This window comes from Toxotes jaculatrix, chromosome 6 (genome assembly GCF_017976425.1).
Source record: "Toxotes jaculatrix isolate fToxJac2 chromosome 6, fToxJac2.pri, whole genome shotgun sequence".
Taxonomy (NCBI): Eukaryota; Metazoa; Chordata; class Actinopteri; family Toxotidae; genus Toxotes; species Toxotes jaculatrix.
In genome coordinates, this window is record NC_054399.1 from 17,373,541 (window position 1) to 17,400,782 (window position 27,242).

At 40.3% G+C, this 27,242-nt stretch overlaps 2 protein-coding genes across 2 annotated transcripts; both read left to right on the forward strand.

Moving 5' to 3' along the window:
* Nucleotides 1–354: 354 nt before the first annotated feature.
* Nucleotides 355–19,632, forward strand: pla2g4ab (phospholipase A2, group IVAb (cytosolic, calcium-dependent)). The gene is made up of 19 exons (XM_041040239.1): nt 355–673; nt 2,779–2,895; nt 4,298–4,379; nt 4,765–4,913; nt 5,277–5,390; nt 5,621–5,658; nt 6,113–6,257; nt 7,549–7,685; nt 8,129–8,351; nt 8,688–8,802; nt 11,214–11,351; nt 11,428–11,517; nt 12,424–12,489; nt 13,583–13,713; nt 13,874–13,985; nt 14,245–14,429; nt 14,531–14,720; nt 16,212–16,369; nt 17,009–19,632. Exons 2-19 carry the CDS (start codon nt 2,878–2,880, stop codon nt 17,165–17,167), a joined length of 2,250 nt encoding a protein of 749 aa, XP_040896173.1. The 5' UTR covers nt 355–673; nt 2,779–2,877; the 3' UTR covers nt 17,168–19,632.
* A 3,816-nt stretch (nt 19,633–23,448) lies between these two features.
* On the forward strand, nt 23,449–25,556 carry arpc5b (actin related protein 2/3 complex, subunit 5B). Its single transcript, XM_041039733.1, has 4 exons — nt 23,449–23,699; nt 24,701–24,773; nt 25,124–25,300; nt 25,390–25,556. Exons 1-4 carry the CDS (start codon nt 23,560–23,562, stop codon nt 25,450–25,452), a joined length of 453 nt encoding a protein of 150 aa, XP_040895667.1. The 5' UTR covers nt 23,449–23,559; the 3' UTR covers nt 25,453–25,556.
* The last annotated feature ends 1,686 nt before the right edge of the window (nt 25,557–27,242 follow it).

Below are 27,242 nucleotides of genomic sequence, written 5' to 3' on the forward strand. Positions count from 1 at the left end.
AGCCACTTAAAATAACATCACTTATTCAAAACAGTTGATGGCAATATTGCATAGAGCAAGAGTCACTTTATAAGACTATAACTGTCAAACCCAACCATTAAACCCTGGTGCTCTTCTAATCAATGTTTAACTGGGAAAAAAATGGGAATTACAGTAAAGTAGTAAAGTAACCCAAAGGAGCAGATCTGACAAACATGCTTTTCAAATTTTAAGCATCACCCTTGTGGCACGTTTTAAGAAATGAAACCCTAACCCCAGATTAAAGTTATTAATTTTGTCAACAGTTTATTATACCGCCCCCTGCGTCTTTTTTTCTTGATGAGCACTGCTGCGCTTTTAGAGAGGTCGGGAGACTTCGTCAGCTGCAACTTTCCCCGTCTGAGTCTCGCTCGGAGGTTTCGTAACTCCTTCCTGTCTGACATTTTTTATTTTCTTTTCAGCTGAAATTATTAACTGACTGTGATTCTGTCGTGTCCGCGAGACCCGTGTATGTTTGGGTTTTTTTTTCTTTCCTCCCTCAACCTTAAGTCTGATCGCAAAAGCTGTGGTCCTCTGAGTCCGGACTGTTCTCAAGCACCTCCTCCATCGCTCCACTCCTGCGGTGGTGGTACGACTCTCGAGCAGCATGACACATTTGCCAGGATTTGTGAGTTGATTGTGCTCGGCGATTAAGGTAAGCTTTCCATTTTTCCTGCCTTTATAGTGTAGAGTGTGGTGGGGTGTACTTATTTGCTTTTACTAAGAGGAGAGGTTGCTGCTGGTGCTGTTTTTTTTTTTTTTTTTTTTTTTTTTTTTACCAGCGGCTTCATTAACAGTTCACTTTTCCGCAAAAAGGATAAGGAAACTGAAAAGGCGCTATTACTAACATTTACAGATAATTAACCCTATAAACGCATTAACCGCGAAATAGGGAGGTAGATCAATGTGAACATAAGCAACGAGTTTCCTAAAAGAAAGTGTTTATATTGTTAGATATTTTGTTTACAGGCTGTGTTGATAGACTGTATGTCATGTTTTATATTTACATCATTGCAAAAGTATCATTAGCCATCGTCGTCGTGCCTGTCGTCGTAGATCATCTGAACCAGTAGTATTACCTCTCACTGCCTGTTGCACACTCATACTGTACCATCAGGTCTTGACAGATCTCATCTCATTCTGCCGAGCTCTAAGTATTAGGTAAAACCTGTTTACAGTGGCGTAATATACAAAGTTTTGTATGATGCACATAATGCAATGACTTTTCACTGTAATATCTCGCAATGATTTATATGAGTAACCTTTTGCGATTATGTCTTTGTTTTTTTTTGTTTTTTTTTCGTTTTACCTTTTATGTCTCAAGTGGAAGTAAACTTATACAGCAGGAGACTCGCAGCAGGCCTTTAAAAACCCATAATTACTGCTGCTGTTTTGCATCATGGCTGGTCCCTGTGTGACTCTTTCACATCTTGTGTCCTCATATGAAAATTTAGTGCTGTGAAAGTTTCAGGGTTATGTTGGTGCACACACACACACACGAGTCAGCAGCCTGCATGTACTCATTGTACACTGTAGAACAAGGGCAGAGTGAACTGATAATTTGAAAAGTTGGACCACTGTTGCGAACTACGTGACCGGTGCTGTGAACACACAGACGTGCTACGTGCTCTCAGTCCCCTCAATAAGGACATGGTTTGGTGAACAGCAGAGAAAAGGCTCACTGACCCTGATATGCTATCACCAGCACACACACACACACACACCCACACCCACACCCACACCCACACACACACCCACACACACACACACACACACACACACACAATATGCAAATAATTTATTTTAACATAGAGATGGGTGACAACTTATGAATAAATTAAATAAAAGAGTGAAGAAATGTAACAAATATAGATGCTTCCACACAAGTGCACTGCTTGGTACAATTAATTAATGTCCCATCATGCTCCGTGGCATGTATAAAAATGATGAGCGGGCCCAATTGAATTGTATTTTGTATCAAGATGGAAAGAGGAAAGGATCCAAGTGACTTTGAAAGAGGGTTCATTGTTGGCACACGGATGAAAGGAGTGTCAGACACACAAACTCAACTGGTTTTTGTTGCAATACGGATATAGGGATATACATAGAGAGGGATATTATAGTAGAGTCAGGTGAGTTCATGTGTGGGGTACACCAAGGGAACAGTACAGGCCCGAGTACTTGACCCCTACAGTGAGGGGATCCAGTGGCTCTGTTAGGCTAAAGGAGGCATTTTGTCGGCATGGTTTGGGTCTACTTGTCTCCTTAGAGGGAAGGATCACTGCAAATCAGTACAAAGTTGTTTTGAGTGATCACCTTTATCCCACGATGAAACATTTCTATCCTGATAGGAGTGATCGTTTTCTGGATCATTCAGTCAGACTTTATTTGTATAGCGGTTTTCACACAAACACATTGTAACACAAAGTGTTTTAGTGCTTTACACAAAGTGCTCAGCACACTTCCCCTTGCCCCTGCCAAGATGTGAATAGAGCGATATCCCATTTCAAGTAGTTTTAGTAATTTGGCCGCCTGTTGATTTTGTGGCAGCTCCGGTCAAAACTGGATAACTGTGCTTTCTTGTGTTGTTGACTGACAAGTTGCCATGCTTATGTGATCATTGTAAACCCTGGGAAAAATCCCAGTGTTTTCATTTCAGAGCAGCACAAATTTAATATGTTTTTTCATGTAATTGTTTGCCCGTTAAAAATACAATCCTGCATTTGCGCTGATACTCAACGTCTTTGTTCCCTCTTCCAGGCTCTGAATGCTTCAGTTCATGACTGAGATGTTCTCCTGAGTTAAAATTTCACATTTCAACGAAGGCTATCCTGAGAATTACTCACCTGACAACACATAATGGCTTCAAATATAATTGTGAGTTTTGACCTTTAGTTGTTATTTCCTATATGTACAATAAGCAAAACTGAGCCAAGTTGAAACAGAACTGGAAAGATTCCAGTGGTTTCTCTGGAATCATTCAGTCATTCCAAACCAGGCCTTATCTTCTTTCTTTTTGAAGCAGTAGTTGAACGCATTTCAGTCTTATTGCTGAAACAAAAACTTTCTTTTCAAATATTGCAACTAACATCTCAACAGCAGTGCCATGTTTGTTATCACTGCAGCGAGTGATGAGGTCATATGTGGGTTCTTTTAAGCAGCACAGATCAACATGAGATAAAATGCATATCTGTATTCACAGCTCTGAAGAGTTTTTTTTTTTCATCTGTTAAAAGTCTCCTAACAGTTTCTATTTTTAAAAGTTGTGTATGGTTAGTTGAAACTGAATTGTCTCTGCACAACTTAGGTTGTGCAACATACCATCATAAACGAGCGGTCCTTTAAGGGTACTTTCTGTCCCTCGTGAGCGCTCACACCTTAAAACTACAATGAGCATTCATGTAGATGGAGAGTTTTGTTTTTTTTTTTAAAAAAGGCTGGCTACAAGGCTGACATGAAAAACACAACAGCAAATTGCAAAACAGCTTTTGTTCTTAATCCAACATGTGGGCTAAGTGATGGATATCTATGAAGGACAAAGGGAAAAGTGTTTAGAGATTAACGACCCACCCTGAAGATGGTGTATTTCAACTTCCATAAGGCAGATTTTTCAACATGAAAGAGTGGAGGCATTAGCACAAACAGATCTGTGTACTAGTTTGTTTGGTAACACTTTTGTAACACAAATGAAATTATACTCTATATGTACCAGGTACACTAATGGGAGACTAAATTGAAGGAACAATGGTGTGAATAACCGATGATCCTATGAAACTATAACCTAAATAACATGTTTTACAGTTACAGTATGCTACGAACTCTTTAGCCATTTTCAACAGTATTTGCTAGATAACAGAAAATCTGATACCTATCTGACAAAAATTGCTATTATGAAGTTTTGTCCACTGTAAATTTTGGGGCTGTATTATGAAGTGTTACCATGTTGTAAAAGTGAGCATTTTGTTGTCCAAACACAAGGAGAAAGTTATTACTGATCAGTGTGAACACAGCTGCAAAGTGAAGCCGGAATTAGATTATTTCACAGAGGATGTGACAGCCCCTAGTTAGCCTGCCAAAAAGAAGTTCCCACAGACAGACCCATCATTTTGCAGTGAACCTGCTTACAATATATCTCATAATTTATATTTCGCATGCTATACAGGTGAGCACATGCTGTGTGATTTGGATCTGTAATTTATTTTGTGTCTTTATTATTGGACTGCTTTTCCCATGTGATGCAGTGACACAAAAACCGAGCTGAATGACTGTTTTATTGCAGGTGGAACAGCAGTTTTCTCACAAATTCACAGTGAAAGTGGTTCGAGCTGAGAGCGTTACCAAGGGAGCTCTGGGTGACCTGCGTGAGTTTTAACACATCTTAGTTTTGGCCTCAATTCATGTGACTCTAACATTCAAACGTGTTGCTGCTGCACATCATTCAGAACTTGCTACATACACACAGTAGCTCCATGCATGTGTTTGTGTTACTTTCACTGGAATTGTCTCTATGTGGAGAAACGTCCGACCAAAACACTGAACTTTTCTTAAAAAAACGTAATAAAAATTTATTTATACAGAGTAGGGGGAAAATTTGACTTTGGGATTCTGCTGTCAAGGAATACTGTTGAACATACCTGTGTGTGTGTGTGTGTGTGTGTGTGTGTGTGTGTGTGTGTGTGTGTGTGTGTGTGTGTGTGTGTGTGTGTGTGTGTGTGTGTGTGTGTGTGTGTGTGCGTGCGTGTGCAGTGGACACCCCAGATCCATATGTGGAGCTGTTCATCCCAACAGCCCCAGAGAGCAGAAAGAGGACCAAGCACATAGACAACGACATCAACCCAAAATGGAACGAGACCTTTCATTTCATATTAGACCCCAACCAGCAGAACGTCCTGGAGGTTAAACCTGCATTTCATTGTCTAGTACAGTTCATACCAGCACAGGATGACAAGCAGAGATGTGGCGGAGCATAAACCCTCATAAACACACGGCCATTTTTAGCCTGATATGAGATAATATGAGATAAATAGCGTCATCATATAAACGATAATCAAAATGACTCATGGTACATAAGTTTAGGGTCATCTAAGGAAAAATAAATACATTTTTTGAGACTTTTGTTTACATTTATCATTGTTTAACATCTTGACAAAACGTAATTTGTTGGAAGACTCCGGTGAGCTTGAACACAGGCCAGAATAACTAGTGTGTAACTCTCAACATGTATTTAACCATGAACTACTGTTGTTTATTCCAATCAGTTAACATTAATGGACGCCAATTATGTGATGGATGAAACACTTGGGACGGCGTCCTTCGACATCACCAAGCTCAGAGTGGGCCAGACAAAGATGGAGACTTTCCTTATTGGCAAAGTAAGACATTTAATTCCTCAGACTCTTCGGTAGATTCATGATCGTTCTAGATAAGATCATGTGGATTCCTAAAACCCTGAATGTGGACTACAAGGAAATGTGTGCAATAACTGACATTTTCCATTTGATATAAAGTTTCAAAGTAACGATCGCTTTCTTCCCCTATTATTTTTTTTTTCACCTGATTCTCTTTGTTTGTGACACTTCATATTATTTAACTGTTTTGACAGGCAACCAAAGTATACTTAGAGATGTCACTGGAGATCTGGTATGTATTTCCTTTAAAATCAAATTTTTATTTTGTTTGACAGTGGTATTTGTTAGCACTATTTACTGTTTAACCTAAAGGCCCTCAGGTGAAAAGGCAGTACCGGTTATATTTAACTTATGGCCTGTTTACAAATCCGTCACAGGTTCAGGAAAACACAGGAATTCACCCAGAGCAGAAATTAAAACTAGAAGTCAAAGTAACATGACACAGTCACAACAGGAGGCTTGTGTAATCTAATATATGGTGAAAATGGTTCATGATTCCCATGGTATCACTGCGTAGTGGTGAGAGGGAGGATTTGGAAATTCCATACGTGTTTGCAAGTTAGTAATTATGAGAAGATGAGTCCTAACAGGTGAGAGGTCATGACTGCTTGTGTCTGCATAACAGGTATTATTTGCCTTCCTACTATCAGATTTGATCTGATTCTATCTGTCATTTATATCTGCAGTACCAACCTGGACCTGCGGTTCAGCCTGGCCCTGTGTGACAAAGAGAAACAGTTCAGACAGACCCGCAGAGAGAGAGTGATGCTGGGCATCAAGAAGCTGCTAGACATGGAGAAGCCTCGTTTCCTCCCCAGCTCTCCAGGGGAGGTGGGAACAGAGCACTTGAATGACAATTTAACATGACTACTGTCAGTGTTTGAAACAAAAACTTTTTTTCAGTCATTTGTGTAAATATGTGAGGTGATAGCCTGACCCATTCAAACACTCCGTTTCACCATCATGTTGCACTTAACTACATACAGCATAACGAAACAGTTATAGCTCGCTCTGGCCGAAGATATCAAAATCAACCTAGCACATCTAAATTTCACAAACGAACATGCTGTGACTTGTTTGTTTCACCAATACAAAAATGTAAGCATGAACAGATTTAAATATGCTTCTGCCAGCAGCCGTTAGTCAACAGCAGCTTAGCATAAATACTGGAAACAGGTTGGTTTTTGTATTGTGTTGTTGCTGTCAGTACTCTGCTCACTCTTCAGCTACGAGCCTCCTGCCTTACTCCTCATCTGAAAGCTATGCTGTGTTTTTCTACTACTGCTATTTATATGGAATCTCATTAGCCTGTAATATGGTCACTCTCCGCACCCTGCTGTGCTGAGCTTGGTGTTCCCTCGTGGAGAGTGATGAGGATGAATCCATTTCCCGTGAGTTGGCTGACTGAGCTGTAGCTGCTGTTCTGTGTGCCCACTGTGGGATGTCCCATTCTAGTACAGATTCACGCTTATGATCTGTAGTATTTACTAATAAAGATTAAAAAAAAAAAAAAAATGCACAAAGAAAAATAGAGTTTTGAGGTCTGTTTTCAAGTGATGCAACCACACAGCAAACCATACATAAGCCTCACAGAGCTCCAAGTTCTTCTCCCCTGTTCTAAGCTAAACTAAACATTTTTCCCTGGTGTGGTTTTGGCTATATGCCCCTGGAAGCTGACTGTAATCTCCAGCCAGGCTTGTTCACGTCTTCAGCATATTCCGGAAGCTCCAGAGGAATGAGATAACCAGCTGCTGCCCTCTTCTATGCTACAACACCCCTTAACTCCATGTTAGGGAGACTTTTGTCGAAATAATTCTGTAAAAATATTCAGATAAACTCACACTAGAGGAAGGAAGCCATGTTGCTTGCTCAATGGCAGTTATGAAATAGTTGAAAATCTGAAGACTCAAGTTTAAAAATGTTGCAAAGGTGTGATGCAATTGGCGTAGCACCCTCTAAAGAGGCACCAGGGAGAAGGTACTCAAGCTGAAAGAATGAGGTAGAATGAATGTGAGACTCATGCTCTTAGCTGTGTAGTATGTAATTAAGTGATTAAGCACGCCTCCGTCTTCATCTTCTTCCCTTTATGACTCTCTCTTTGTGTGTGTGTGTGTGTGTGCAGGTACCAGTTATAGCCATAGCAGGCTCAGGAGGCGGTTTCCGTGCCATGGTCGGCTTCTCGGGTGTGATGAAGGCCCTGTTTGAATCAGGGGTCCTGGATTGTGCCACGTATATTGCAGGCCTCTCCGGATCCACATGGTCAGTTTTTATTTCTCCTATTCTTCCTTCTCTTTCTTTTCACCCTGCCTTTCTCTGACCTCTTTTATTTCTAAAGGCACTTTCTCTCCTTTTATCTTTGTCTTTGTTGTCACTGCTACGTTTCTTTTGTCCTCTCTTTCTGCCTGGCTCTTCTTCAGTGTTGCCTCCTCCCTGCTCTGGCAAACTTTCCTGTCTCCTCTGCTGGTATGAAGCTGTCATCAAGCAAGTACCTAAGGCTTATTTCAATCTCCATCTACATGTTTGTGGAGTGACTAAGTGGATGTAACTTCTTTACAAGTACACTATTTCCTGCATAAACCTTCTCACAAAGAGCAGCATAATATTTTTAATAGTGTATTAACTTATTTGATAACATGTTACCTTGCACTTCTATTTGTAAAATGCCTCTTTAAAACTTTCCTTTTCCCTCTTTATCTCTTTAGGTACATGTCCACTCTCTACTCCCACCCTGACTTTCCAAATAAGGGCCCGAAGGACATCAACAAGGAGCTGATGAAGAGAGTTAGCAGTAACCCCCTGAGGCTGTTGCTACCTCAGCACATCACCAACTACATCCAGGCCCTGTGGACCAAAAAGGCTTCAGGGCAGCCTGTTACCTTTACCGATATTTTTGGTATGCTCATAGGAGAGACGCTTATACCCGCGGTAAGAGTTGCCAGACAGCTGTTGTTTGTTTTAATTTTAAAGGAATTCCTTATTTGTCCATTTTCTTATTGCTCACTAGAATGTCAGCCCACCTCTTACCTTAAGTTCATCTTTCATATCCTCTCTTTTCTTTTGATCTGATGTCTCATCCAATCCAAAGCTTTTTCTTTTCTTTTTTTTATTTTTTCTTCCCCACAACCTTTTTTTTTTCAGTTACACTTGAATGAAAATCTGAGCACTACCAGCAGAGTACTGTTTGAACAAGGACTGCGCAGCTGCATGTGAATAAATAAACACAAGTGTAAATGATTGAAAGACTGTGCTCTCTCCCACCAGAGGATGGACATCAAGCTAAGTGACATCCAGGAGAAAATAAACCAGGCACAGAGTCCCCTTCCTCTCTTCACATGTCTGCATGTCAAGCCAGATGTTTCGGAGCTTATGTTTGCAGGTAAATATCTGTTTTGTGTAAGTATCCGCATGCTCTTTTATGTCAAATTGAATGTTGCACGCACCCCATGTCACTCACAGACATTCTTTGCATAAATAATGAGTAACTAGAAATGATCAGATGAGTCTGACCACATGCAAAATAACCAAGCGGTACACATTTCCTTATAATGCCACTGTGCTGGCTCAGAGAGGATGTGTCATGATGTGGTGGGCTGTCGTCTAATGACGACTCAGAGGTGTCAGATAGAAACTGAACTATATCAAGGAACTGAGTAGTGTGTATGGCCAATGATAGACTCTGGGTTTGTCCCGAGTTGAACAATACTTCCTCATTGCTACTGTGGCCTGCACAGCAACTGCACACTACCCTTCAGTGGAACAGACATTTGAATAGAAAATAAAATAAAGGAACACAATCTGCAGTGATCATGGACAGATCAGTGAACCTAAATTTATACAGGCTACTGGCTTCAAATCCAGAAACCAAAGAGACTCAAATGAGTAATGTCCTTGGAGATACTCGCTCTTCTGTAGACAATTAATAGAAGACAGTCTTACAGTTTTGGCATCAAGTTCTACAAAATTAAATTCATTTGACGTTGTGCCAGAAGTAGGAAGAAGTAACAAGAAGTACCACATAATGATTTGTAGCTGCATTGACATCTGCATTCCTCAGATGACGTTACACACCCACCCTGCTCCTATTGTTAGAGTTTAGCTATATTATTAGACTTTGCTGGAAGACGCACTGACAAGCCAAAGAAAACAGTTATAGCAATTCTGTAATTTGAGATCCATGTTGTATCTCACATAGGCTGCGGGAGACAAACCTCATACTGTAAAGAGATGACGTGCTAATATTGTGCAGTGTCACTTTGTATGCATCAGGGTGAGGCCAAACTCATTCCTAATCTAGCATTACATATAGTTTTTCTGTTATTTGTCATCATCGTGCCTAAACTTAAAAAACAACCTGCAATAAGTAGACACACAAATGTTAAGTCATTGAAAGTGGGAATAGATTAGACAGCACTTTTTCTTCTGTTGAACTTACTTGACGTCCCCCTAAAATCCCCAGATTCTTTATGAGCTGATTCAACGGAAAATAACGCACTGTCAAAAGACAGCTTAAGTAAAGCCCAGTGGGGTTATAGTCTGCACATTTAAGAGGCAATTATTGTCTATAAGGTTACAGAGGTTTAACTGCTTCTGTTGTATGTGAATACGACTGTGTGTGGGTCTGTTTGTATGCACTTAGGTGACTGTTTGTGCTCACATACCTGAGTGTGTTTATTGCAGCTATTGCTGTAAAAGCGAGATAAATATGTTATAATGACTTGCTACACTCAGGTTGTGGTATAGATTTTCCATGCCACAAGTCTACTCTGGCCTTGGATACATCTGTCTCTGGGCAGACCCAGAATAAACACTCTGTGAGCCCTTATCGAATCCCCGGTTCCATCCACACTGTGTGCAGGGTCTACTGTGCAACACTTCACATCTTTCTAATATTTTTCTCAGAGGCTCAGAAATCAGGCAGTACTCCCCCTCTCAAATACAGTTGCCCCCCTGGGATTTGCTTTAAAAAATTATTTAGGAATACGCACTATGTAAGTAAAATATAAAGGATTTAAAATTAGATTTTGCCACTGTACAAGGCAGCACCTCAGGATCTGGTAAAAAAAAACAAAAAAAAAACACACAGGACATGACCTTACTATTTTATCATATGTTTTGCATGTTCTCAGGCAAGTTTGCATTTCAATCAGACTAAAATCAGACACAAAAAAACTACTCCTATGGTTCCAGGGCTCTTGTCATACTCATATTGATTTATTTTTTCTTTCATTTAAAATAAATCAAATTAAGCTGAACTGGACAGGTACGCAAACAAAGTAAATGCATAAATACCTGAAATTAAACACAGCAGTTATTGCCTTTGAGCTATGGTTTCTCTTGCTGTTGTACACTATTCGGTCTCCGCATCTCATTTTGACACATTCAGTCATGCTGACTACTATAGCTATGATTTTAAAAATAACATTCATGCACAGTCGGAACTAACAGTGACAGTGATCATGGTAATGGTGTGCTTAATACTGTACCTTAGCATCAACATGCTGGCATTGTCATTGTGAACATGTTAACATTATGGATGTGGTTAACATGCAAACATTAGTATTTAGCTCCAAGCACAGCTGTCAACTCTTAGTCTTGTTGTTTTCAGTGCTTCAGTGTGAGAATGACAGATATGTCTAATCACTAATGCCATACATTGTCTTTGAAGCTTACAGATGCAACCTCTATGCATTTCTAAGCAGGACTCAGGAAACACTTGCTTACTGAATATTGTATGGTATTTGTGTGTGTTTATTTCTTTTACATTAACACTGAGATTTCAATTTGTAGACTGGGTGGAGTTCAGCCCATATGAAATTGGGATGGCGAAGTACGGTACCTTTATGACGCCAGACTTGTTTGGAAGCAAGTTCTTCATGGGAACTGCGGTGAAAAAATATGAGGAAAACCCTCTTCATTTTCTAATGGGTAAGAAAGATGTTTTCCTCTGCAGCACGGTCAAACCTTCTCCCATGATACTGACAGTACGTTTTCGTTGCTTCAGGCGTGTGGGGAAGCGCCTTCTCGATTCTGTTCAACAGAGTGTTGGGAGTCAAAGACACAGCTGGTGGCAGCACCATGGAGGAGGAGTTAGGTAATCTTTCTCTGTTTCAATTTCTCTGTGTGTTTGACAACTATAAGACTCTCTGAAGACTGTTTCAGTCTTCAGTGTCAGTCTATCAAAAACAAATAATTACATCAAAGAAGATGTATTTGTCAAGCTACAACAATATTAGAAATATAATTCAAATGGATGTTGCCATTTCAGCACATGTGACGTTACATTTTGCAATTGTGGATCTTGAAACATGTCTTGAACATAATCTGAAAGGTGTTTTTAGTCATGGATACTTGGTTTAAGTTGGAATAGAGGTTTGTTTTCACATAGTGTCTTTGTGTTTGTTACGTGTTGATGTACTGATAAAATAACCTCGTACTGAAACTGACATTCAGCCTTGTCTGAGATCCTGTTGTTATCTTTCTGTTCTTACGCTTGCCTCTTTGTCTCATGCTGGAATTATTTTCACACACTTTCACACCAGGAGATATCCTCATACCTTTAAAATTAGCTGGCCTAAAATTATTCCACCAGATTTAGAACATGTAGCATGATTATTAGTGTGTGTGTGTGTGTGTGTGTGTTTGAGTGGTGTTACCATAACAGTGGGTAGGTATCAGCTTCCTGTGATTATTCTGACAGCTCATCGGATGTTTGTTATGGTTGAACGCATTTGTATGTGCTGACCTTTAAACATTCAAACACAGGCTGACAAAGTGTTAAAAACTTCCACCCAGTCAAAGAATGCATTAGTTGTTTAGGTGTATTGCGTTTCTCTCAGGACTTATTTTGATAGAGATAAACAATAGGCAGTGAATTTGATAATGCCACATAACTGAGGAAAACATTTTTGTCAGGTGCAGCGTTGATGCGCAGTGCGTATGAGATTAACGGGCTTTTGAAATTGTAATCTGATGAGTGACGCTGTCTTGTGCCTTACAGAGCAGATCAAACCGCAGCACATTGTTGGAGAAGACAGTCTGGACAATGACGACGAGCCACGCAAAGGTGAGCGGTAGTAAAACATACGCATATAGCTTGCACACCAGACATCTTACTGTGCAGTATATTAAATTTGTTACAGTGCAGTTGTGATGTGTGACTATGAATGGTGTCAAGAAACACTCTGACACATTCTCAGGTTTAAAGGAAAGTTGATGCCTCAGCTTTGATGCTTTGCCATATCAGACCAGCTGCTGTGGTTTCTGTCAAGACAAGAAAACATGCTCAAGCTTTATATATATTTTGTGGTAATGTTATCATTTGCATCTTTTGGTGTGACACAGCTACATCAGGTCAGCAGCTGTCATTATTGTCAAGTCATGAAAATGTGCTTCAACTTTCACTTCTAACTAAACTTCGAGTTTGCAGAGTTGAAAGATGTTTTTCATGGGAAGGATGTTTATGCTCTTAATGATCCCATTAATAATGCTGCACAAGCTGAATTTTAGGAAGTAAACATGATTTTCGTGCAAGTTGTGAGTGAAACAGTAGAACTAAGACATGAAGATTAAAGAGGAAGAGAGACAGGGTGGAGTTAGACGGGTGAAAGACAGACTTTTATCTCAAAGGATTTGCACACTACGCAGTTCTACTTCTAAAATCAGTTGTGGCTTTTTTTTATGCTACAACTTTAAGTCTTAAAGCAACAGTAACGCTTCGGAAATTCCTGATGCTTCCTGCATTTGATTTGAATTTTAGATTGTTTTGTTCCACTTAAACATAACAGGGTCTACCCTTGAACTGCAGCCAGATTTCAATCAAACTTAATAGTTGTTCACAGGCCCTGAAAAACTAGTTTCCGTCCGTTCAAAAAACAAAACAAAAGCATTTAAATGTATGAAAGAGGCAATTCAGGCAAAGGCAGACTGAATTACATTTCTAAGGTAAACTGATAATGTGCCTGTTTTTATATAATTTTTGTAAGTTGTATGACATTTGTTTTTTATGTTTGTACCATTAAATTATATTTTAGGCATTTAGATAACCTCTTTTGATTTAGTTGCAGTTATTATTGCAGAAAAAGAAGGGGATCCTAAGTCACAGTTAAATTCTTTGTCACAGTTGACAATATTTTGTCTGCCATTACGTTGGTGTTCAGGTGGGACAGAAAACCAGGAGGCAGAGGACGAGTTTCATCGCACCGCTCAGGCCAGCTGGGTTCAGCGAATGTTCACATCGCTCTTCAGTGACTCTGCCTTGTTCAACACAAGAGAGGGCCGGGCTGGAAAGGTACCAGAATATGTTCACTCACCACAAACCTTTAAAATTATGTAACACTTCACACAAAACACTGCATGTGCTCTAACTGCATTCTTCAATTTCCCTATAGTCAAATTCACAACAACCTGCCTCTTTCTCTCTCCATAACCCATTCTCGATGCGTTACCAGGTGCATAATTTCATGCTGGGCCTGAACCTGAACACCAGCATCCCTTTCTCTCCAGTTACTGAGGTCACGTACCACACTTCTCCACCGGAGGAGGAGGTGGACGCTGTCACAGGTAAGAGGGATGAAAGACTGTCACAATTTACCGCTTTCATGCTAAATTCTTTACTATCTTCACCAGCTATTTGCTTACTTTGTCTGTTTGCTGTTTTGTGCATTAAGCAACTGTTATTTTCTGGTATTGTATTATGGACATTAGTATGAAAACATTTCAAATAATGCCAAGCCATGCTTTTAACGTATTTTTAGTCTGATCAGCACAAATATTTCCATTCATGTTGCATCATTTATTTGATTTTGTGTGATTTTCTCAGACCCAGATGAGTTTGATCGTATCTATGAGCCTCTGGATGTGAAGAGCAAGAAGATCCATGTGGTGGACAGCGGCCTGACCTACAACCTCCCTTACCCTCTCATCCTGCGGCAGCAGCGTGGTGTTGACCTCATCATCTCCTTCGACTTTTCTGCACGGCCGAGCGACTCCAGTCCCCCTTTCAAGGTCGGGATTTGACTGTTTTTATGGTCACAACTTGCTAAAAGTGATCTGTGCAAACAAAAGATCGAGACCAAAGTTTTCTAATTTGTAAATTTATGCCACAGGAGCTTCTGCTAGCAGAAAAGTGGGCTCGAATGAACAAGCTCCCATTCCCCAAGATCGATCCTAAAGTCTTTGACCGTGAGGGCCTGAAGGAATGCTATGTCTTCAAACCAAAGAAAGGAGAAAAGAACTGCCCAACTGTTATCCACTTTGTCCTGGTCAACATCAACTTCAGGCAATTCAAAGCGCCTGGTAAGTATGTGCATATGTGGAGTTTTCCACAGCACATGCAAGGAGGAAAATATGCTAAGGCCCTCCTTATTATTATAATGATACTGGTTTACCGTCATGGCACATGAGGCACCTCTTCCTGGAAGTTGCACCGTGGAATTTAACCGTATTCAGTTGACAGCAGACAGTTGTTTTATGTTTTGCCAGAAGTTGGGCCCCTCATCTGAGTGACCCCAGTAAAAAAAGTCTGTGCTCAGGCTCACTGTGGTTTTGTGCTGGAAATGGTGTGTGTGCACTGATAAGCCTGCCTTCATTTTGCTGTGTGTGAGTGTGTTTGTGTGCGTGTGGGCAGATGTGGACTTCAGTGTGTTCAGTGTTATGAGCTGCTTGGGTGAATTATGGTTCCTTAAGGAGCCAGGTGCCGGTACGGAATCTCTCGCTTCAGTGGGAGAGCTCTGTGTGTAAACATGACATATATCAAGAGTCATACAAAGACACACTAACTTTACATTTAGTAGGTCATCAGCCCACATATTTCCGCAGTGTGTTTATGGATGTTACATAAGCTTTTTGCACTCAAACCCAAGAGACATTTGAAGGAATAACACCATAAATGGACTTCCTATTTGTGAAAAAAAAAAGTTATATAGACTATTATGTCATTGGCTCACTATTGAATGTCTGCATTTTCCCAACCAACTTCTCAGCTTCTTCCTGCATATCACCTTTCATCTTTAAACCTGAAATGACGCAATAAAGGCAAACTCAGAGGGATCAGTGTTACAGTTTTCCTCAAGAAGCAGATGATGAATCAAGTGTAAACAGAGCAAATTCCAGAAAGATCCAGGAAAAGCAGCAGTAATAAAAGCATGTTAAGATTATTTACTCAAAGTATTTTACGTGGATAGGTGAGGCAGATATTTTTCATTACAATGAAGGAGCCAGTGTTTGTTTGTTTTTTTGCAATACCTTTCAAAACTTCTGCATCATTTGTTTTTAATTTATTAAGCATTGTTCTGCTGCACCCAGCATCACTGCTGGGTGTGGTTGGCTGCGGTCAGGAGTGTGCTCTGTTCCATCTGTAACCACACCTCTCATCAGCAGATAGAGTTTGCACAATTGTTGTTAAACTGTAGATGTTCGAGTTTCCATTTTTGTCTGACCATTTAATGGGCTAATTCATGTTGGCTGTTTCTATGTTCCTGACAATCTCATCAATCAAATCAAAACCAGTTAATTTGGTTGTTTCTTTTGAACCTATGAACCTTTAGACCAACATGGACAAGAACTCCATAACATGCTTGGAAATAATAGAAACCTAAACATCTACAATTCCAGGACAAATGGACAAACTCCATCTGCCAATGAGGATCATGTAATGTGATTAAAAGCTCGAGAAAAGTAAATATATAGACCTTGGTGTTAGATTGTTGTGTCAACTGCTAATTGCTAAGTCAAAATGAACATATACTATCATGTATAATTAAAATGTAATTATTCATTTTTTTACAGGCGTTCCCAGAGAGACTGAAAAGGAGAAGGAGTTGGCAGATTTTGACATCTTTGACGACCCAGAGACACCTTTCTCCACTTTTAATTTCCAGTACTCCAACGAGGCCTTCATCCGACTCCATGATCTCATGGAGTTCAACACTCTCAACAACCTGGAGGTCAGTTAGGCTCCTATGTTTTTACTGCAGGAGTTTTACTTAGAAGACTAAAAAGTAAATAAGATTCCTGACTCTAAGCAAGCCAACAGCCAACAGTAATGTCTGCAGTGCATATTATAGGTTGTCCGAGTCAAGTTCACCAAGGGGCTAAGAAGTGATTCATGACCTTATGTACACATGTTAAACAGACCCTTCTGATCCTCATTCACTCCCTTAGGCATTTATTGTTAAACAACCCTCATTTAGTCTTGTCAGTGGGGAAGTTTTGAATTTCTGTGTTGTCACTACACAAACACCAATTCATTGTGCAACATGAAAAATTTTAAATCCCAAAAGACCGGATGGTACAAGTCTTGACTAGTTTACAGGAGGTGTGTCACTGAGCAAGGTCGGACTGACTTTCACTCACTGTACATGAGTCACTTCCCTGCTGAGTAAGAATTCAAATGTGATATAGTGGATTTGATTTCATCAGAAGGTCAGCTCATTCAGACAGACTTATACTGCCAATAGATATCTTCCTAAATGCACAGTTAGGCAGCAGCACTAGTCATTACTGGATTTGAGGTAGCGTTCCTTTTCCTCATTGAAGGTGCAATATGATATTCTGGATTTAATCCCTGTATTTGTCCCTTGTAGGTTATTAAAGAAGCCATCAAGGACTGCATTGTCTCCCGGAAGGAGAACCCCTCAAGCCTCTCTCTTCCCTTTTCCCTCAGCGAGATCCCGAAAAAGAAGTTTCTCAGAAGAGATCCTCCCTCAAAACCTTGGAATCACTTGGGAGATGATAACCAGTAGCCATGTTTGGCTGAACTGGAGACTTTAGGGATTTTTGTAGATTCTGTCTTAAAGTAAATCATTTTCTTTTTGGAAAATGCCATCATGTTGATCTCTTCTCTGTAGACTTTAAATCAGGAGGCTTTGTTAAACTCTGATTTGAGATGAGTGTCTCTTAAGAACCTTAATGTTTACTGGTAAACGCCTTATGATTGCATTCATATACAACACAGTGAGAATTTTCATCTGGCTGTATTTGCACCAATGTGACTGCTGGGAAAAACTGTTGGTGTTTATTGACCACAAACAGCTGATGGTTGCTCTAACTGCTGGCTGTGAGAAAGACTGGATGTTGAATACACTGCAGTGTGACTGGATTGTTGCACCTAACACCTGGCTCCATCACAAACAACAGAAGATGGTTAATCCTATCTTTTGGGTATCTTTTTTTTTTTTTTTTAACATTTGCTGAGAATCCCAAACTATTCTTTTAGTTCTTCGTGTTTGAAAGAAGTGTGCTCATCCACCTTGCTCTATTGTGTCATGTAAATTTCTATGCCAGCTACAACATTCCCAATTCATGCAAACACCTCTCAGCTTTAGCTCACGCTGCCCAGAGCGATGCTGCATTTGCATCTTTCCTGTTACTTTGTATGCAGCCTTTCTGTTTCTAAACTTTGCCTTGAGCTCTGTGACAGCACTGTAAAAAGCCTCACCTGCACTGTACCTGTTTGTGAGCTGTTCTCTTTCCATATTGAACGTGTGACTACAGAGAATGCAAATCGCCATGTTTTTGTTTTTTTCACCGGATGGCTGGTCTAAACATGTAATCCTGTTTGAAAACATGGAAGAGGAGCTTGTAACCATTGGTTGTGTTTGATGGTAACTCCTAAACACACCAAGTGCACCCCCTCTGGATACCTCAAACATCTCAATGATGTTTACCCACCTACAGGGAAGGAGCACTCCCTGCTCCCCTGTAGGGAGTGTCTCATACTAGAACCACCATTTTGGAAAAACAAAACTTGATACCATAGAAACGGTTTCGCTTCTTGTCTCCCTTTCTCTTTCCCTCCCTCTCTCTACAAGAGGATAAAGTTGTGTTTACTTTTCTGACCATGCTGTCTCAGGTGTCCTTTTATATATAGTCACTTTAGTCATTAGTCATTTAGTTATTTTTGGGCAACTTCCTCCTCCAGCAAAGCCAAGTCGCAGCAGATTCCTCAGACGCCCCCGGATGATAAAGGGGAGCTTAGGTGGGACCAAAGGAAGGTTGGGTGGTGTGGTGAGTGCGATCACGAGACCCACTGGTGGTTCTCTGCAGCACTCAGTGGAATTTTACACACTACACCTACACCTGCAGCAGTGGAGGCCTGGAATCTGACACGTTACACCTATACCTGTAGGGGCCCGGAGGCTGCACACAGAGAAGTGGAATTTTACACTGAAGCGCTTCCGACCCCTGTATACTCATGTTTCAGCCTCACTGGTTTGGAAGAAACTGAGAAAAGAAAGTGTTCTGCAGTCCTGCTGCAGGATTCATAACCAACAAACCTTTGCAACTTTCATTTACGCTGAATGTTTTTAGCAGATGCTTTGTGACAGTTTTTTTTATTTAGGCATTTTCTGTAGTTAACAACATTGTTTTATGTTTCCTTTGAAGATTTTTTTTTTCCTTTTTTTGATGTTTTGTTCTGTATTCACTTTATTTCATTTATTTGAAATTACTCTCATATTTGTCCGTTACATACAGAAAGCCAAAGTCATGACGTCACGTCTGTGCTAGCCTCCGTTCCCCAGCCTATGTAAATCACTGCAATCCCCGGTTCAACATTTTTTTTTCCTTTGTGAAGCGTTTTCTTGTCCAAGAAAAATCGACTTCCACTGCAGCACTAAATATTAGAGGCTGGAACTTTAACGGAGTTAAACGAGAGCACAGAAAAAAACTTTCAGCTTGGGAAAACAAGCAGCACTTGAACAGAGCCGGGTTAACTGCTTCCCCTTCCCCTTGTTTTCCCTTCAGTCTTTAAGCTGATTGAAGCTAACCGGCTGCTGGCTGTAGTCTCATATGTAATGGACAGATATGAGATCTTTCCATCTGTGCCAGTTCACACAAACTGCAGATAAATTTCCCTAAATGTTGAAATGAAATATTCCTTTGAAAAAGAGCACATGCTCAAAATTACGTTCAACAAAACAAGCGTTAAGCGTTTTGTGAATCCTGTCACACTCTGTGAGCTCACGTCACACTTTCTTTGTCTTTGTAGCATTAGGTTAATTAGAAAGCATACGTGAACTGTGCAACGGTGTCATATTATATTTTATGATCTTTTACAATGTTTACAAATGTATAAAATGCTAAACAGTCAGTTCTAGGGAATCGAGACATGTACTGATCTTTAATCATTCGTATGTTAACTGGCCAAGCATGACATGCATAATGTTTATGTGGATCATAAAAAGACAATAATAAAAGAGGGAATGGACCTTGTGTGCAATGTTTTTTGTTTGAATATTTGACAGCCTTCCTTTTAACAGTGAGACCCCTCCTGAAATAACACAGCAGCTGAGGAAAAAGTGCAGAGTTTGCGGTACCAGCGTGTTCTGTTTCCTTTGGTTTGGCTTCTATAGCTTTGGATGGTAGGGGGGATCTATGTAGATAATACAACCAGTCCAAATGTATACTTTGGACTGTAACTCGAGGCCGAGTCTATCAAAGAAATGTGAAATGTGTGTTTTTGTGTGGGGTTTTTTGTGTGTGTTCACCCTCTGTCTAATGTCACTGTATCACTTTCCTGGGATTTATTTTTCTGCCGGTTACATTATCTCATCTGCAAATGCATACCTTCCACAAAATGTTTGCAAAGGGTTAGTTCAGCAGAATTAAGAGAAACACATTTTCTCACTTACTCCTTTGTAACGTTATCAGTTTGGCACATGTTGAGATTATTTTAACTTTGATGCACGTGGGACATTTTAAATTAAATGCTTTTGAGAGCTGTTTTATCGTCCAGCACATGAAGCTCAGTTTACTGGTACTGAGAAGTATTACTTTGAAAATAGCTGTATAATTGCTAATTTAGTTAGCTAACATCTAACTTCAAGAACATAATACTGATGAGGGCAAGAAGTTTAAAAGATGCACGTGTTTACCGGGAGGAAGGGTCTAACAAAAAGATGGAATTGGTTGCATTATGGGAAGTTTAAGATCCAGAATCACGTAATTTATTGTTAGAAATTGTGGTCAAAATGACATTTGGTCTTATGATCAATGGTAATATTACAGCCAAAAAATCTATAGGTCACAAGCTTTTCACAGTAAATGGTGTTTTGTTGTGCTACAACGATGAATGATTTCACATGTGCACTACAAGTCTTAAAACTGGATACTTCAAAACCTGTGAAAATAAAATCAAAACTGTAACCATGGATACTAAATATTTTCAGTGTCCTTTGTTTTTGTCATTCTTAACTTGCCTCAGATGTCTCATGATGACTGTTAATCAATAAACCTCCCAGCCAGAATCATGCACATCAGTGGTGCAGTGTTATTTATCAATGAGCTCTAAATGGGTGACTTTAAGCTCAGTGTGATGTTACAAAACAACACACCAGAACCACTCTCACCTCCAGAAAGAAAGAAGCCACCCACAGTTTCTCCCAGCCTGAAGACCTGCTCCAACGCAGCACCCACTAAATCATTACATTCCCCAATTAAATCATCTTCCAAGAGCAATATTCCTCTTCTGCGAGAGTACTAATTATGTGCTTAGGATGCTTTGCTATGATGTTAGTCCTCTTCTCTGGCACGGAAGCACCTGGCCCAGCGCCCTGCAGATTTGCTCTGATAAAAGGTGGAGGTGGAGGACACAGATAGTTCTTCAGAGGCTGTTTGAAGTTTCATCTCCTCTGCAGAGTCTACCTCTCTGTCTCTCTGTCTGTCCCTGTGTGCACTGCACTGCGGGGGGGGGGGGGGGGGCAGGCTCCATGTTGACATTTTCCAGGGCTTGTTAATTTTCACATTCACGTGAAGATCTTGAAGATCGTGTATGCACCTGTATTCTCACCTTTTGAAGAGCTGAGTCATTCACATAGCACAGACGGGTTGGGGCACTCCACAAAGCCCACAATGAGGACACTCATGACCAATGCACGCAACACTCTGTGTGCGTGTGCGTGTGTGTGTGTGTGTGTGCAAGGAGTGGAAGGAATGACAGAGAAAGAAGAAAAAGAAAATGTGTACGTGTGTGTGTGTGTGCAAGTGTGAGTGAAAAAGGGTGAGAGTGTATGGGGAGACTGAATGACTCTGTTTCACAATCATACAGTCTCACTAATTCTTATGTCTTACGTTAACATGTCCAGTGCAGTGAGCAACACTTTCTCACACTGCAAGAGACATTCCTGTATCGGATATGTCAGGAATGGTGCGTGCGTGTGTGTGTGTGTGTGTCATGGGAACTACATTAACAGGAGTTGTTTCTCTTCCTGAAGCAAACGGTCAGGAGTCTTAAAGGGTTGATGAGGAAATTAAAAAATCCATTCCTAAGAAGAAAAAAAAAAAGGCAGCAATGATGTGTAGGCGTGTCCCATTAACTTCCCAGAATAGGCCTGTGTGTTATAGACTAGTTTGTATTGGTGAGGACCCATAACAATTCAGTATGTGCCTGTTGTTACCCATGGCAACATCATGGCCCTCCCAGCCATTTTAACATCAGCTCATGTTAGTTTTGGGACGAAAAAATTGGAAGGTGCCAAAAACTTTCGCTCGTCTGCCACGCAGTTTGACAAGAAAGAATGTCTTTTTGTGTTTATTCAAAATAGTCTGTCTGGTCCAAATAAAGATAAGTGTGTGAATGAGCAACGTGGAAAGTGTGTCTTGGATCCTGCAAAGAGAAAAGAAAAAAACGTGACGCAGGAAAACCGTGACATCACGGAGCTAACGTGAAGGCCTGTGGAATCACCACAGACCACCCATCACAGACCCAGTAAAATAAATACTTCCACCACAGCAATGAAGTGGTCAGCAGACAGTGTGAGTCAGCACATAAACTCACGCAAATACACACACACACACACACACATCAATGCTCCTTGTGTTTTTTCTATCAGATAAAACCCAGATTTCATTGCTGGATCAGTTGTACACGGGTGCTATCAGATTAAATACCCATTCAGTCATAGGGGTGAATTACATGATTCTTACGCAGCAGTATCACACACTTGACCCTGTATGTGCGTGTCTGTGCGTTGTTTAGTCTGAAACAAAAAACCTTGCATCAAGCCATATCTGGTTTTATCTGGTCATTTGTAGACTCAAGTTTCTGAATGCCACTTGTAAGTGTTCTCTTTAATGTTAAACTAAATTTTCTGTTTACATGACGGTTCTTCCTATCTTGTCAGCAACACTGCAGTTGCAATTGCCTGTTTGTAGCTGCCAAAAATTGATGTTCTCTAAATGAATAGAGTGAAAATAGTTGAAGACTGAGGAAATTCATCTAAGCGCTGATTTTTTAAAATCAGTTTCCTACATCTTTAAACAACTCAGCCATTACAGTCATCATATGTGTTTTTATTAGTTTTATCTTTGGATGAGATTGTGAATTTAGTTCATCTTGTCATATATTTTAGCATTACACATTTCATTTTAAATTTTATATTTAAATAAACAATATTTTATTAGTTTTTGTATAGATCAGTTTTTGTTGTATTTGTTTGTATGAATGTACTAGGATATTGGTCATTAGCTGTTCACTGTTTATTTTCAGTTTGTGTATGAATTAAACAGAAATATACATCACAATTGACCAGAAGAATGACCACAAGCATAAATAAAAACAAAAAATGTATGTATTATGGTTTTATTTATTTATTAATTTTCTTCTTAGAGCAGAAATGTTGGTTTTAATAGTCTGTAAAAACGATGGTAGAGGACTAAAAGACTGGAGCACTTACACTTGTGAAAGTGTGTTTTTGCAAGCAGTTACATCATGTTGGTGATAAAATATAAAATAAGTTTAAAAACAGTCAGAATATAGTCACACACGCACAAACACGTGATTTATCAAACCAAAATTAATTTACAAGAATGGCTAATGTGTGTATTACATTAATTAACATTAAAATTAGGCTATTTCAAATAATAAATAAATAAATAAGGTATTCATTGGGTATCGTATTTATTGGGTATGACTGTCCCCTGGCGGTTAACATGGGAAGTACAGTAGCCTGCAGTTCCAGATGTCACTCACTAGGCGGCGATGAGCGTGTCTGCAGAAGCCGGAGCTGCACAGAGGAGAGGGGAGGAAGTCAGGAAGCTGCTTGCCTGTGCTGTGACAGCGGTATCAGAAGCACAGTTGCATTTAAAAAAAACGCCTTTTCCGGTGTAAAATAAACCCCTCAAAACCGCCACCGACATGTCGAAGAACACCGTGTCCGCCCGCTTCAGGCGAGTGGACGTGGACGAGTACGACGAGAACAAATTTGTGGACGAGGAGGACGGAGGAGAAAACCAGCTGGGTCCCGACGAGGCAGAGGTGGACTCCCTCATCAGACAATATCCTTTACGTGGTCACACAGCCTGTGTGTTCACATACACGATCTGCTCCAGAAGACAGCTACGGGTTACCGGTCTCTGCGTTTTCAAGGCTACGGTTTATCTGCAGATTTTCTCCAGTGTGTGTGTGTGTGTGTTTTCTTTATGCCTGCGTGAATGGGCTCTTTTGCATCTAGGCCAGTCACTGTCCAGACTTGCCTGGCGCTCACATTCCAGGGATTTCTGCTCCAAGCCACAACAGGCTGTCGATGTATGTACAGTATATTAACCTCAAACTACAATGCATTTGTGCGTGTTCACCATTTAGCCTTACTAACCGCAGGGTGTTATTCTTGCGTAGTTATTGTGTTTTTGCAGGAGGAGTGCTGCAGAGTCACCCAGTCACATTTTGGGTGCAAGCGTCTCCACAGAGGCTTGTGTTGTGTTGGAAGTGTTCCCCTTTGGTTTCAGTCTAATAGGCCTTATATGGCATGAAAGTGCTGCACTTCCTCATTGAGTAAGACACGAACCTCCCACCTCAGTGCAGGAGAATTGAAGGATTGATACACATTTTTTTTTATTTAAATCTGGCACTTACACCACTGAAAGCATACAAACAAAACTCACATGCCTTTATGTACAGGCCTGTATGATACAGTGCTTCTCACTGAATCATACAGGACTTGTATCATCCAATTAAAGTCAGTGAGCTTTACTTTTAAATGTGTGTGCAAATACCCACCAACCCTACAAAAGAAAGGAATCCACCTCCACCCTGCAGACACAAACTGCACGGACATGCACAGGCACACACCTGCAGTCACACTGATCATAAACCTGGTCATTTTGCAGTTTGCTCTTAAAAGTGGAGACATTAGTGAGTTTTTTTGAACTGATCTGTAGTCAGAAGGTAATAGTCCTTATCGGGGCACATGTATCATATTTGTGCTTGCAGACAATATTGTGGTTTTTGGGTGGGCCCCTGTTTTGCAGCTTTGGGTCCTTAACCCCCCCCCCTGCACAGGAAATCTCATGGAGGCTTTACATGCAGTTCTGAAGAACCCACCAATCAACACAAAGAACCAGAATGTCAAGGTGAGTTTGGATTTATTTGTCAGTAAGTTGTCACCACAGTCTATTTCTTCTGATGAATTGCTTTGTTGGCTTTTAGTCTTTTGAGTGGTGAAAATATTCATTATATATTTGGTGCCTCGGTTACTTTCTGAATCATACTTGTTGATGTAAATGCATCATTTTGATGTGCAGGTTAAGTCATAGGTCACTAATTAACCACCGTAATAATCTGGCTAAAATGCTTTTTTGTTTCATGTCATTATTTATACACTTATTACCTGCATCATTGAGAAATAACCTGTAACCTGGCTGTTGATCATCTGAACTGCGAATCAACTCTGGCCCTCTGATGTCTTCCCTCTTTCTACCAGGACCGTGCTGAGGGTTTGGTGCTGAAAGTGCTCAGCGCCTTTAAGAGCAGTGACATTGAGAAAGGGGTGCAGTCTCTCGATAAGAACGGCGTGGACCTTCTGATGAAATACATATACAAAGGCTTCGAGAGGCCGTCAGAAAACAGCAGCGCCGTCCTACTGCAGTGGCACGAAAAGGTAAATGTTTACACGTCCTTGTCTGATAAAAATCATCAAGTGACCATCCTCGTCATTGCCTGATCATATTTTCCTTCCTGCGTCTCCAGGCTCTGGCAGCTGGAGGAGTGGGCAGCATCGTCAGGGTACTAACAGCGAGGAAGACGGTCTAAAAGAGGAGCAGAGGATCGGTTCACTCCACATCACTGACAGACACAGGGAGGAGCACTGTACTGTACTGTTCATGTAATACAACAGATGGCACAGGAGCTAAAAGGAAAAACAGATTTTTAACCCAGCGTGATCCGGCTGTGTTCAAGGATGCACTTAAAAAAAAAAAAAAAAAAACATAAAATCTGCATCACATTATGTTAAAAAGTGGATTTTCTTGATTCCTCCTGTGCATGATCACAGCCTACTAAATGATATTCCTCACAGGGTGCTACAGATGACCTCTCACCCCATGTGTCTGTGCTGCTTCCTTGATCTGTTTCTCCCCGCTCTCCATGTCATTCCTGTACAATATGTGTTTTCCTTCTGTACACCAGTGGTTCTCAGCCTAAGAGTTGGCATATAAATCTGAGGGTGTCGAAAAACGGTTGACAAGATAGAAAGACCAAAAAAAAAAAAAAAAAAACATATTCCTTCTACACAAAATTAGGTTTCTTTTTCTTTTTTTTTTTTTTAAGATTTTCCTCTAATTTTTACTTTTTTTTTGTGAATTACTGGATCAGTTTACCACTCCAGCTCTCTAAAATCATTCAGAAAAGACAAGGAATGAAACGTTCTCTTTCTTTGAACTGGTAAAAACCGGTAGACAAATGCACGTGTAACAAGTAGTCGCACTTCTATTCAAGTGGTTACAAGCCAAAAAGGTTGAGAACCACTGCTATACCTGGTATCTACACACTCATATGAATAATCGTGTGCGCTGACTTGTAGCCGTCTGTTCCCCACTGACTTTCACACAAACGCACAGAAGGTTTCAGCTTCGTTTCACTCAGGAAACCTCTCTCAGTATTTGGTTTCCTGAGCAGTAGAAGCTTCCTGACGGAATAACAGCCTGGTTCTCTGTCAGTAAATCCTCTCGTTGCCTCTCACCATAACACTTTAGCAATGGGAGTCTCCCGAAAAGCACAGTCACAGATGGAGGGTGGTGGATTTGCTCACAGGGGTTGTCATCCCCCCCCTGGGGAGAGGAGGTGGGGGAGGAGGAGTGGTGTCATCCATCCATCCCTCCATCATTCTGCCTGCTGCCCCAGTTAAGGATTATTACCCACGATGCATCTCCACCACCACTCTTATTAATCCCACTTTACCGCTTCTCACATCCTTGTTTATGTGCGACTTTCCGACGCACCCTCTGCTACAGTACAGGGAATGATGTGGCTCTGCTGGTACTGTTCATAGGAGCTGCATTTTTTTTCTGTACTTTCAGGAAAAGGACATCACCCTCAAAATACTTTCTAGGATTTTTTTCTTTAGTATTTAACAGAAACAATAATCTAGGATTATACATCTTCCTCTTTGTTTCATTATTGTTTTATAGTAATGATTTTTTTTTTGTTGCCTCAAGGCCAAAACCCCTATTTAGTCAAAATTAAACACAAGGCTTAGTGCTTTGAGAAAATCAGGATGTTTGCTTTCCAGGGGAGATGAACATAATATAATGAATATTTTGGTCTCTTTGCAAACAGAGGGGGGATTGAATTGAATTCAATTGATTAAAAAAAAAAAAAGTATATATTATTTGCATGATCCCATTTTTTGAGATTTTGAGTATGTGGTCATGCATTTCACACCTGTCTTTTGTACGTGTTTTGTGTCTGGAAAAAAAAAGTGATCTTTTTTTGTATTGAATCTGTTTAAATTCATTCTGTTGGATGAATTTCAGAAAAACAAATCCTCCATGCACAGTATTGTCTTGCAGTCTAACGTACTGTTATGACCACATTTACTTTTA

Bases quoted from the DNA above. Each gene is read 5' to 3' on its own strand.
- pla2g4ab (XM_041040239.1), top strand. The intron at 13,714-13,873 runs GTACCAGAATAT...ATGCGTTACCAG, and splicing joins GAGAGGGCCGGGCTGGAAAG to GTGCATAATTTCATGCTGGG. The intron at 14,430-14,530 runs GTCGGGATTTGA...TTTATGCCACAG, and splicing joins ACTCCAGTCCCCCTTTCAAG to GAGCTTCTGCTAGCAGAAAA.
- arpc5b (XM_041039733.1), top strand. From the start codon at position 23,560: ATGTCGAAGAACACCGTGTCCGCCCGCTTCAGGCGAGTGGACGTGGAC. The intron at 24,774-25,123 runs GTGAGTTTGGAT...TCTTTCTACCAG, and splicing joins CAAAGAACCAGAATGTCAAG to GACCGTGCTGAGGGTTTGGT. The intron at 25,301-25,389 runs GTAAATGTTTAC...CTGCGTCTCCAG, and splicing joins TACTGCAGTGGCACGAAAAG to GCTCTGGCAGCTGGAGGAGT.